This window comes from Gavia stellata, chromosome 5 (genome assembly GCF_030936135.1).
Source record: "Gavia stellata isolate bGavSte3 chromosome 5, bGavSte3.hap2, whole genome shotgun sequence".
NCBI lineage: Eukaryota > Metazoa > Chordata > Aves > Gaviiformes > Gaviidae > Gavia > Gavia stellata.
The window spans coordinates 55,563,132-55,576,336 of record NC_082598.1 but is presented as its reverse complement, the minus strand read 5'-3'; the positions used below and the strand labels follow the sequence as shown (position 1 = coordinate 55,576,336).

At 39.3% G+C, this 13,205-nt stretch overlaps 1 protein-coding gene across 1 annotated transcript in view; it reads left to right on the top strand.

The window, feature by feature from the left end:
• PPP3CA (protein phosphatase 3 catalytic subunit alpha) overlaps window positions 1-13,205 on the top strand; it is a 192,022-nt gene that overhangs the window by 134,006 nt on the left and 44,811 nt on the right. Inside the window, exons 4-6 of the mRNA XM_059817411.1 lie at window positions 8,876-8,987; window positions 10,284-10,429; window positions 12,703-12,842. Coding sequence (XP_059673394.1) covers window positions 8,876-8,987; window positions 10,284-10,429; window positions 12,703-12,842 — 398 coding nt within the window. The remainder of the gene's footprint in view (window positions 1-8,875; window positions 8,988-10,283; window positions 10,430-12,702; window positions 12,843-13,205) is intronic.

Sequence of the window (13,205 nt, the reverse complement as noted above, 5' to 3'; positions counted from 1 at the left end):
TTTCATAAAGGTTGCTTGGTATCCAGCCAAATCCCACTATTTCTGTGCTGGAAAGCTGGTGGAGAATGGACTTTGGTGATAACTGGTGGCCATCCAAATATAGCACAGAAGGCAGTCTGCTCCGCAGCTTGCGTAAGCTAAATAGGATGAATAGACACGAGCTATTAGAAAAGAGACGTAACAGAAAAACTAAATGAACAACTCATAGTTTAGTCTGACTTTTAGGTTTATTTGATCTGAGTCTCCTGGATGGGAAATTTTATGAAAATGGAAGGACTAGATGGGGGGGTAAATGGGACAAAAAGCCAGCAGATAACATGCTGTGCTGGAGAGAATGAGTGAGTTCTGTTTAGATATGGCATGCAGGAGTGCGTGACCTCTGGCTTTTGATGCAGCACTTGAACCCATAGAAAAGTGATGCACATGTGCCCTGTTGAAGGTGCTGAGACCTGGTGCAGACTCCAGTATCAGGTTGTAGAATGTGGAGGTCAAATGACAGCATCTTTAGCGGGCTTGCGAAGGAAACGGTGTCCTGTCCAACCTGCCCACCTTTGACTAGAAGCGAATCAAATATCAAGCACAAATCCTTTGTTCCAGTGCTCATGAAACAAACTGGATTTTTTCTTCTGTACTGTGTTGCTGCTTGGTTATACAAACTGACAGATGAGGTGCACAATTATCAAATAAAACCTAATCTGGATTTGTTCATCCAGGTCACGGTTGATTTAGTCACTGAACGGTCGGTCAGAAACCCTTGCAGCAGCTTTTGAGCTACAGCTTGACTCCTTTCTCTGAAAAGTTCAGACTTCAACTCCCTCTGAGTCAAGGGAGAAGACCCATTATCTGTTAGAAGCAGTATACGTCCTATGATACATGGCTGTGCGTCTGTGACTAGATAAGGTGGCAGCATGAGATAACACATACACTGCTGTTTCATTCTACATACCACATCTTAGTACACTGTTGCCATATTGATATAAAAATATGTAATCCCAAACAGCTGAGTTATTTATAATGTGTTTGTAAAATGGATCATCTTGCCAGTTTTATATTTATAGTATGGAGAGAAGTTTCTTTAAAATAAAATTCTGTAAAACTACTTTTGCTTTATTAGTTCACTTTAAAACTTAAATTGTTAACAGAATCTTTGGGAGGTGGCACACTTTACAAAAAGAAATATGCTGTTCCAAGTGCAAATGCTCTAAAAACTTCAGAATTGCAAGGCTCTTTCCCCCCACCTGCCAAAAATCAGTATAGTTAGGTTTTAGTCTCATAATGAAGTCAGCACTTTGATCATGATTTTTCTGAGCCACGGGTGCCTGCTTCCTCCCTTCTCTGATCCACGGAGAGCTGTGGCCTAAGTCATCACTGTGTGGATTACTGTGCTGGATAGCTTGGGGAAGGTCGGGAATGGGGGGGCGGCTTCACAGGCTCAAACTGTTGTGCAGCTCAGTCTTGAACTGCGTGCGATAACCTAGTTCCTATCTCCCGTAGACTTCAACCGAGCCAAGCTGTATCTGGAAGAGGAGGGTTTTGTCTTCATTTATTTCTGTATATGTTTTTAATATAAGAAATAGAACAAGTGGACTTGCTTCAGCTTTCAGGTGCTTGTCTGACCATTTGCCAAAATCTACTCCAGGGCTACTACCAATTAAAGACAAGAACAAGTCATATAAAACAAAGCAAAATAGCTGATGGGTGTGGAATAAGCCCCTTAAAATTACTCATTTAGCAACCTGCACATGCCTATTTAGCAAATCATATTCTGAATTTAGCTTTTCCATTCTGGAACCCTACTTTTTCACTGCAAGCAGTACTACTGGCTTCTGCCAGCGCCAAGGAAATATCTGAGCTGTTGCTTCTGTTATTCCTTTTGACATGTAAGGTTCTCAAATTACCACTTTTTTAGTCACATAACTGATTCTCCCCACCTGTCACCTTGATTAAAGAACGCCTTTGAAAGGAAAGGCAGGTTTCTGTTTTGTAAGTGTATTTGGATGCAGAGCTATGCATTCAGGCAGGAACTCAGCACAATAAGTAGCGACAAGGAAAGGAAAATGGTGAAGAATGCAACTTGGCATGTGGGGGGGATGCTTTTGGTGGAGAAGGGGCCCTGAGCATGTCTAGCAGGCACCAGCTCTTGCCAGTGCTTTGTGCTGGAGAAGTCATGGTGGTAAACAGTCCTAGCCTGATCTCAATACATATTTCTACCACGTCAGTCACACCCTAATCTGTTCCATCGATCTGTTGGCTCCCCTTTCTGCTATGTAGACACGAGACTATTGCAGTTCTGGGGTCTTTCCAAAAGAATTAAGTAGCTGGTCCAAGGTACTAATCACAAGTAACATAAGCTTTAAAAAAAATCCCTTTGATTGCTGTGTGATATCTAGCGTAAAAGTGACACCATTGAGCCTAGACCTAGCTGAGTTCTGGTAGTGGGCGAGATAATCCTTGTCTGTGGGCTGCAAAGCATTTGGGATTCTTCTGGATGAAAGGTACTATATAATGTAAGCTATTATCATTAAGAACAGGGAAGAAATTGCATAAGGTAGGTGGAAGGCATTTGATAATGCAGAGGGAAAAAGAGAAAAGTATTTGTATAAGGCACTCAGCAGAAATGAGAGTCCTTGCCCCACAGAGCTTTTGATCTAGGGGCTCAATCCGTCACGTGTGTGCTCTGTTCTTACCGGAGTTAGCTCCGCTGTTTGCAAGGGGGGTGTTTTGTGTCTTTAAAATTAGTTCTAAGCAAGGTGTCGCAGGGTGAGAGACTAATAAAGGAATTACAACAGGTAAAACAGAATAAATCAAAATTGTAGGTAAGATGAGACGAGGTTTCTCGGTACAGACCAAATCTTTTTCCCATAGCTGCACTCTCTTTTCCATTTGATCTTTTGGCAGAGCCTGAGCATTTCTTCACTTAGAATAACAAATTTCTGCAAGTTGCAATATCTGATACGGTGCACTTGTTTCCTCAGTTCTGTAACTGATAACGTTTCCCTGTTGTGCTTGTGCACCGTTCCAGGGTTTTGACTCCAGAGTAGAAACCCCTCAGTTCTCGCTTTCAAACAAGTTTTACGGTCATGGAGAAAAGAAACCCAAATGATCAAAACAGAGGGCTATTTTTAAATCCAAAGAATAGTTAGAGCATAAGTGGTTCTGCAGGAATGGGCTGTAAGGAAGAATGACTAATCTCTACCTGAGTCTGAAAACTCCCTTTTGAAAGGCAAGCATAAATGCCGTGCGGTGTCGGGGGGAGCATACATATAGACTGCTTTTCATCACCGTCTTGGAAAAATTACAATCAGAGTAAATACCAACTACAATGCATTAATAATATGTAAATTAGCGGTTGGAATTATTTTCCTGCTCAATCCCACATAAAAACATACAGGCTTAAATGTCAATTGAATATCATAAGGTACGTACTGATCCTTTTTTGACAGAGCAGATAGTTAAGAAATGGAGAATTAAACCAATGTTCAAAATGAACAAAACTGGAGTTGTTTTAACATTCAAAACATTCGTACATCTTCATTTCCTGAATGCAAAGACTGAAATTTCAGAAGGAGAAACTGGTTTTGTGGTATTTCTAGCAAGAACAAAGTGAGGTGTTTGGCATGAGTCTGGAATTTGACCATCAGACCCTGCATCAATTAAAAAAGCATCTGGCGCTTGAGATGCTTCTGAACTCAGTGAATTGTTCAAAATTACTAACTGGTGTCTCACAAGAAAAGAATTACATGTAAATAAATCTGTGTTAGTAAACTGTGGGTGAAGTGAATGCTGGTGAAGCCGTGTGTTTGCCATCTCTCACGTCTCCATGCACATTCTAGGACTTTACTGGAAGAATAAGCACCTTTCAGTTTCCTCCATTGCTCTCGTGTGTTATTGTTTCCCAAAAAACAGCTTGATTTAAAATAGTTTTGGCTGGTCAGGAATGGTTTACTGGTGAAGTCAATTGGTTATTTTCACTTCTCTTGGAGCAAAGAAAATCCTAATACCTTAATTATCCTAAATTTCCTTGCCCTTTTCTTCTATGTAACAGTAGCAAATATGTTTCTCTGTAGCAAGTATTTGCATCTTGTAAGATCTCATTTTTGCTGGGCAGTGCTCCTCAGAGCTGTGAATATTCAGTAATTCAGCAAATTCAGATTACTTTTGTATATATTCGATTCCCAGACCGGAACATCTGTTTGTGTCAGGGCTGTCCTTGCAGCTTGCCTGCTCCTGTGCCAGCGAGTCCCCAACATGCCAAGAACCCCTCTTGGCTGCAGGGAGAGAACACGGGATGGTGTCTGGAGGTCGCTCACACCATTTCCCCTGCACTGCTTCCATCTCTCTGTGGGACCCATCTCCACCGAAACCAGCTGGGGCCAAGACATGAGGTCCAACGTGGAGAGCTAGGAGCCAGCCCTTGGATACCTTTTTTGAAAGTACTAGCTATAAGGAGTAGAGGAACATTTAAGAAAAAGAATTTTCTAGTCGCTTTTTGGTTGAAAAAGAGGTCCGTCCTTTTCTGGACATTTTGAAGTCCTTTCAAGGGCTGAAACAGGACTAATATGGTCTAAACACTAGAAATTAGTATAAGGCAAGTAGCAATGTTTTGCAGGTGATCGCTTTTAATAAAATCATCTAGGAGACTAGCTAGAAGTGTCTTGCAATAACTGAAGTCTAGAGGTAATGAAGTACCATGCAGGTGTCAAAACAAGATCCTAAAGCAGTTTGGGAATATTCAATAACTGTTTAAAAAAATAAAAAAATTAAAAAAGTTGAGTGATCAGAATGAGATTCTTGAACAACATTTTAGAAAGAGCTGAGACCCTGACCACGAAGGATGGATTCACTGTTACTCCATGAGAAGTCTATTTCCAGAGCAGTAGCCTTTTTTATTTTTAAATATGCAACATGTACATACATGAGCACTGGTTTAGGAAACACGAAAACCAGGTAAAATAAGAGCACGTTGGCAAAACAGTTGTGGCAAAGACTGTAAGTTTTCACTGAAGGTCTGGTTGATGCAAGTAGCACTACCTTGTTGTCCCTGTTCTGCAGCAAAGCTTTACAAGAAGAGATCATCTTTTATGCCCTGAAAGTTGGGGAAAAAAAGAGTGAAATCCTGGTTGTAGTGAAGACAATACAATTTTTTCTTTATTTTCAGAGTTTTCTTTCCCTGTACTCAAGGGATGGTAGTTCAGAAATGTCAGTAACTTGCATCTCTTTTGCGTATTTTGGTTACAGATGCAATGTATCTTTATTTGTCTCTGAAATAAAGCCCTAATGAACAGTCATACCAGTAGTGTGAATGCAGTTATAGGTGTAAAAAGGTACATGGTTTCTATTGGGATAGTTATTCCATTTTAGAAAACTCTACCTGTACTAGGTACTGTGATGGTATAATTATTTCAATGCAGTTAAAGTAATGCAATTTTTTATTTAGGTGAGGTGTCAGTTAGAGTGAAGGAGCTATGCCAATATACTGTTCCACAGTTCACAGAGCATCAGTAGGGACCTTAGCAACGCGTGGCTCAAATTATCCTTTCAAGTATGAATTACCTTGCATTTATTCACACTTAATTCCATCTGCTGGGGGAGTGCCCAATGCCATCAGTCATTTGGAGGGAGAGTTCATCTTTTGTTACCCGTACAAAGGCACACAGCTAACCGAGCAGGCTGCATCTCTTTCTCCCTGCCATGATCCATGCAAGAGCAGCCAGAAGTAAGAGCGGTGTGATACAGCAGTTGCTGTGGTTGCAATCTAGTGGCAATGGTAATGATTTTTCAAGGTTCCTTGTTTTGAGCCCATAACTCGAGATGCGTGCAAGAGGTCTGGGGCTTTTGGTTTTCCTTTTCAGGAGGAGCTGAGATGTCAAATTATGCAACGGCTCAAATTCAGCATGCAACAGTGGAGTTAAATCCCAAGTCTGTTTTGAAAATACGTGTACTCTTGGCTTACACAGCACTTAATTGCATGGACCTCTCTTTTCCTGACGGTGAGGCTGCCAGAGCCTCAGCAGGAAAACAGCTTGACTATAGGAGCTGGGAGGTGGGCAGACTACCTCTTTGTTATAAATGTAACATATCTGCTATTTCAACAGCTGAAAGATACTAAGCAAGGAAGCAGGGGTGCAGTTTGGGGGGGGGCATTTAAGAGATGTAACCTTTTTTTTTTGTTAGTATGAAATGAGACTGGCCAAAAATACCTTAGACATGTCCAGGTTGCAAGGTCACTGCTGTACATTTTATGAAGAGTTACAGCAGAGCTGATGTGTAGTCTACTCTTGATGAAAAAGTTGGAGGAGAAAAAAAAAAAAAAGAGATTTTAAAATTTTGGTTTTGGGAAGCAGTGTTACCGAACAGTTGAAGATTGTAAGCTCAGATTTTCAAAAAGGGCAAATTATCGTAAATCTTTTGACTTTACTAAGAATTACGATATGCAAAGCCTAGTTAAAAAAAAAAAAACCAGAATGTTTGCTCATGATATGTTGTTTGGAGATACTTTTTTTGTATGTAAATGACTGTGTAAGTTGAAAAGCCATGAAAAATTGTCACCCTCATATTTGTTGTTTAGTTTGCATGGAAAAAAAATCTGCTAATTAGTTCTTGTTTACTGTTATGGTACTATATCACTGGACTTCTGAACAGAAAAGGGAGAAAATTAAAGGAATTATCTAAATACAATAAGCCTTTGATAGGGTATCACTAAAAACAACACACAATGTGAATGGTGGGCTTATGTTACTTGAATAGCCGCAGGGAAACACAGAACTTTCTGGACTGCATTCATTCTCTGTTATCTTCTCAGTCTGGTTCTCATGAGTGCTCCAAAGGAAGCATCAAAAAAAAATAAAAAATCTATGATAGGCAAATGTAAATCTACCTGTAAGCAAGTACCAAATGCCAAAAAGATAAAACTTCCAGCTTTCCTTATTTCCCTTGCTTCCCAAATCTGGATGATATTTTAAGTACCTACTGCTCATTTCAGTCTTGCCAAGGCTTTATGAAAATGAAAAACTTAGTTGTAAGGGAAATGTAAACCACTCCTTTTTTTTTTTTTTAATAAAGCACTTCATCTAAGCACTAATCATTGTGCTTTTCTAAATTATAAGGTGCTTTGGCAGAATTAGAAGCTCTAAGGTAGCTTAGATACAACTTTAAAAGCTGGAACTTTCCTTGCATGGATGGAGGTGTCACTTTAAACTTCTTGTTTCACAACAGTTACATCAATTTTTTGCATTAGCCAGTAAGTTCAAAGAAATAAAAGGTTCTGGGACTCCTTGGAGGAATGAAGAAGTCCTCATCAAAGAGGCAGAGAATTGTGCTGGTGATGTGGAGAAGTGCCGGCTTCCTTCCCCACCGAAGTGAAATCCCCAAACCCAAGTCTTCTCTCTCTGTGCAAACTCCAGCAAGCTTTTCCCAGGCACACCCTTTGTGGTTGTTTCGAGCCACAGCAGTGACCTGGAATCCATAATCCAGGAATTACGGAGTGCAGGCGGAGCAGCCGGATGTTTACATGTAATAAATTCAAGACAAAGAGTAGTAGTACAAACCCCTGCTGCTAGGTCATTATCTATGGATAGTGTGAGGTTTAGCACACACACAAAAATGTTGCATCCTTTTTCCTTTTTTTTTTTTTAAGATGAGGACTGTGTAGCAAATGAGGGAGCAGAAATCAAAATGTTGAGACATGATTAACATAATTATTCTGCTTATCGAGATATTCTGAATTGTAGAAGGGAATTCATAGTGTACAAATTTTCGAGGCATTACACTGACAAAAATGCTGATTTTCCTCTAAGCAGCAACCGTGGTTAGGGGTACATTCTTAATTTCCAATCTATTGATTATTAAGGTAAATAAAGTAAATAATATTTGTCAACAGAACGAAGGGGAGTGTTAGGAGGTAGTTGCAAATGAAAGTGGGGGTTTTTTTGACACCTTTTCTTTCTCGTGCAACAGTTCTGTAGTTCATGGATATTTAAGAAAGGAAGGGTTGGAGGAGAAATGATTCAGACAGTTTTCTAGCTCGTGTTTTTTGAGATGCCACTGTGGTCTGTACAGCATTCTTGCAGATGGTGGGCTCACCTTATGGGGTGAATGGGTCTTATTTTCATCAGCTTCCTTGGAGCTGTGAGTTTGGCAGCCAGGTACCTGCGCGGGGTCATCCTGCACAAGGGACAAATCTTCCATGACGTTGGCGAATCTACTCATTTGTCAAGAGTCTCGTAATGCTTTGGCATCGTTGCTGTGTCAGTTCTGTTTTCAGAACAACTATTGTCATCGGCTGGTTTTGAGAGGTCTGAGCAGAGGTTAGCCTCTCAAGTCGTCTTTTTTTTATCTTTAAGAACATGTCTAGGAGAAATGTCATCTCAAATAGAAATCTTCTGGAAAGATAAAAGGCTTTATAGAAGCTTTGTAGTAACTTCATTTAAGGCAAGAGCTTTGTGGATTTTTTTTTTTCTCGGTTGTTTGTACAGAACAATGTTAAGTGAAAAATAAACAAGCGTTCATGTAAAAACTGTGTCATACTGGAAGCTGAGGTATTTCCTGAAGTGTGGGTTAAATTATTCTAGGGCAACTTTTCCTTAAGCCAGGAAATGCGGATCTTCTGGTGAAATTGTTTCCACAGGGAGATACCACTTAGCAACAGTGTAAAACTTTATCGGAATATACTGATGCTAATTTCAGCCAGTCTGGGTTGAAGTGCAGAGGAATGTTTGCATGTAATGTATGAAGAGTGAAGTTAACCGGTTGAAAAGAAATGTTCCACACAGAATACTTTTTCTTCTGCTAGTTTTTTTGGTGGAGGGGAGCATAAGTGGCTGAATTACGTTGTTAATTATGAATTATATTTTTCTTTCTTGTTTCTGATTCGCAGTGTGTGCTGTACTTGTGGGCCTTGAAAATCCTTTACCCCAAAACACTGTTTTTACTTCGTGGGAATCATGAATGTAGACATTTAACAGAGTATTTCACATTTAAGCAAGAATGTAAGTCTACCTTGACCTTTCTCCTCCTAACTCCCTTTTCAACAACTTGATTTGTTAGTTTGTGAGTGTTTGGTACTGGTTTACCATCAGTGATTTTAAATGTACTTTTCATGTTAACTATTGGTAATTTTGAATTGTAATCCCTGAGAGGGCAGTCGGGGGGCTGGAGAGGGTGTCTGGGGGGGGGAAAGGAAGGGGTTAGACCCCCACAGTGGGTAGTGACCGACCACCCGTACAAACCCGGGGGTCGTCACTTGGTGCTGCGGGTGTCGAGACACTTCAGCTTGCCAACCTGGCCGGGAAGCAGCCCGGGGCTACTGCGGGGCCATCTGGGCCTGGATGCTCTCGGTGAACCCGCGCTGCTGCCGCTTTCTGCAGCGGCGGCCCATTTGCTGCCCCACGCAGCAGCCCGGCAGTCCAAACCTGCCGGCACACCGGCTCTGGCACCTCTGCGACAGCTCCCGGATGGCTGCTGGAGGAGGTGGCATCTCACCAGGTCTCATCTGCAGCAGGAGAAAAACGCAAGGAATTTTATGGGGTTTTTTTTTCTTTTAAGTATAGCATTTTTACATTTACCTTGTAAGTAGGCTTAAACTTTTTGATATGCTCTTTTTATAAGAATTCCTTTCTGTGTTGCAAGAAAGGAGACAGTGACACATAAAAGCTCATTAGATGTAGACCTTCACCTGCATAAAGAAGCTTTTTTTTTTCTGTGGCACTGTAAGCTGAAGCTATTGCCATAAGTCTGTGTTCCCTTTTTAGCATCAGGGATAAAGGAAATGTTAATTGGCTCAAAGGCTTCATGGTTTACTGAGTTTAATATGCATATTGGTAAATTAACATTTCAGCTTCATTGTACCACCTCGTTCATTTCATAATGGCATTTCTGTAAGTAATTAATTATAAGGGACTGGGCTAAAGTTCTGATTGCTTCATAGAGAGTATATTGAGTGATAATGTAGTAGATGATAACTATCTAGGAGACTTTTTTAAGGCTTGCTCTATAGATTTCATGGCAGACTATAATGGTATATTAAATTGTTTATTTGCAGTTTTTTAGAGAAATATAATAAACTTGGCAGAACTTTTATTAATTTCACCTCCGAACCTGAAGAATTTTTCCAGCAGTGAATAACAATAATCCTAAAGAATTTTTTGCATGAGGCAAGCTTTGGTCCAGTCCTCAGTGCAAGAGACAGCAGTGAGGGCAAGACTGAGAGATTAAGCAGCATCCATATTTCTTTTTTGCTCTTAAATATTAATGGCACTTTCTGATACCATCTTAATCTTTAAAAGGTAAAATCAAATATTCAGAACGTGTATATGATGCCTGCATGGATGCCTTCGACTGCCTTCCCTTGGCTGCTCTGATGAACCAACAATTCCTGTGTGTACACGGTGGCTTGTCTCCAGAGATCAACACCTTAGATGACATCAGAAAAGTAAGTCTGAATAGCATCAGGTCTAATAAGTGACCAGTTATTCGCCAGCAACTAAAACTTGAATCCCTTCTCACTGTCCTTCATTTGTGTAAGATGCTTGTATGTCATTTTGACATTCATGTCAAAATTATCGCCTTTTAAAGGTCTTTTTAAATAGAACATAAAAGGAATCGCTGCAATTAGCGGTATTTTATTGAGGTGAGGAAATCGCCAGCATCCAGTAAAACAAAGGATTTATCGTGTGTTAGGTATATAAGTATTTAGGAGCCAATGAATACATAGCATTAATTTCTTTTAAGTATTATCTACTAGCACAATGTAAGCACACCATCTGATGATTCCTTGCGCCTTGTTAGGCATTCTGCGCTTTCTTGGAGAAGAGATAAAAATAGCTCAAGAAAAACCTCACAATACTTAAAACATAATAAAGTTTGGCATGATTGCAATGATTACAGTCAAAACAACATGATCATTTTAAAACAAGTCAAGAGCTTCATTCTCGATAGGTCCTGCCACACTTTAATCGTACTGCACTTGAGTGCCTAGCAAATTGTTGAAGCGAGGCTTAGTAAGTTGATGCTTGTGTGGTACTCCTGTGTTCTGAGAAGTTTCTTATAAATCTCATGAAAGTTCAGAGAACAATGTCAAACAGTTTCTTCACACAATCCAGTGTTACTGCATGTTATCAAGGATTAGTTATTTTTCAGGTGTTTTGTAGAAGAGATCTCAGTTGATATATCTAAAAGGAGGTATTTAAACCATTCATTCTTAGTGTTTCCAGCAGAAAAGATTTTCTTATTTCTTGCTTGCAGTTTGAGACTTGCAAACATGGTTATATACTTCTGAGTTTAACTCAGTAACTTTAAACTTACTAGAAGATAAATTATATTCTGAGTTTAATTTGTAGCCTACTAAGAAATTAATATGGTTTTAAAAAAAACCCACACTTGAGCTGGTAATTACATGTTTTGATTTAAAAGCAATTAGATTAAGATATTAACTGCACTTTTAAAAATTACTGAATGTAAAGTTTTGTTTCTGAAGTAAAGGTTCACTATCTCATTAAGCAAAAATATTCTTTGCCTAAAAATTAGCTGGCTTTGCAACAATGTAATGGCAGAGTAAAGCTATTTAGCTCTCAGATTCTGGATTTAGGGTCATTAACATCTTCAGTCCCCCTGCCCTCCTCTCCCTCAGCAGGGTTATTCATCTTTGGCAAGCAGCAGGAATTGGTTTTGCATATTTATGAATTGTTATTTAATTTAAATGAATTATAGTTACAAAAGCATTAATTGGTAGAGGACTGAAATAAGTTAGAAGTGTAGGTATGCTATGAATATTTCATGACGAGGACACAAAGGTAAAATTGTAGAGTTCTCTTATTACAACTTTTTAACTGAGTGTTGACAACATATAAAACCACTTCTTTCTCTTTCCTTTTTTTTTTTTTTTTTTTTGGAGGGGAAAAAAGAAAGCTGTGTTAGGTGTGTTACTAAATCATTACTTGTTCTTTCTGGTCAGAGTAGGCAATGTTTTGGACTGCAAGCCTGATTCATACACCCATCTTAACAAGGGGTGTTATATGAAAGAGGTCTTGCAAAGGAATACTGATTTTTAATATTTCCCTATTTTGCTATACTTTGTCTTATTTGCAGTACGATTCTATAGAATTTGAATTTTTTAATACCAATAGTCAGGCAGAAAAAGGAGTTTTTAGCTACTTAATTGGGGTTAAGGTTGTGAGAGCAACAAGAATGTCATGGCAAGATGCTGTAATACAGCGATGTTGTCTTGATATTTAAATACAATTCTTTTGTGAAAATGTATTTAAATCAACATGGGAACTTGCTTTGAAATAACTATTGTATTTTTTCTTGAGGTGCCTCACTCATGTAAATCGAGTGCCATGATGACTGAAAAATCATGAAATACAGAAATACTGTCTTCTGCCTTGTCCACTGAAATGCTTGTAAAAACCAGTAGAAAAAAGAAAAAAATTGCACACAAAAATTCACATCAAATGGGAATCCACCGTATCTCTTAATTTTTGGTTATACCTGTTCCTTCTCCTCTTTGTCAATGTTGGCAAGGAGTGTTTTACTGTTAGTCAAAATCCACTGCTTTAAAGCTGAGAGCAACCCAAAGCTGAAAAATAGATTGCTTTGGGTCTTTGTTTGCCAACCCATGGAATGAAAAATAGTAACTTTGCTTCAGCGTTTCTGTGATACATAGTTGAAAGAAGTTAGTATTTCTTTGTCTCCTATTTTTCTTAGTTAGATCGATTCAAGGAACCACCTGCATACGGCCCTATGTGTGACATCCTGTGGTCCGACCCGTTGGAGGACTTTGGAAATGAGAAGACTCAGGAACACTTCACTCACAACACAGTCAGGGGGTGCTCGTACTTCTACAGGTGAATATTACTACTTCGAATGGCTTTCTCTACGCAAACTTATTCTGGTTTTGCAGTATCAATGTTTGCTTGAAGTTCGTGGCACTGCTTAGATAACTGGGCCTTTTTTTCTGCAGCCTTCCCTTGTTTTCAGGTAAATTCATGTTTGGCTTGCTTGTATCTTGCTTTCACCCACAACTGGGAAACCCTAAAATGACTAAATTTTATTCACTAAAGCCTGTGTGTTTTGCTTATTTCTGTTCTTGTAAGTTAGGGAATGAAGGTGTCACTTTTAAGAAGGGGTAGGTAACTACATTTCTAGTTTGAAAATTAGAACTTAATTTTAAATGAAAGATGCCAGCATTGGAAAACTCACTACCTATT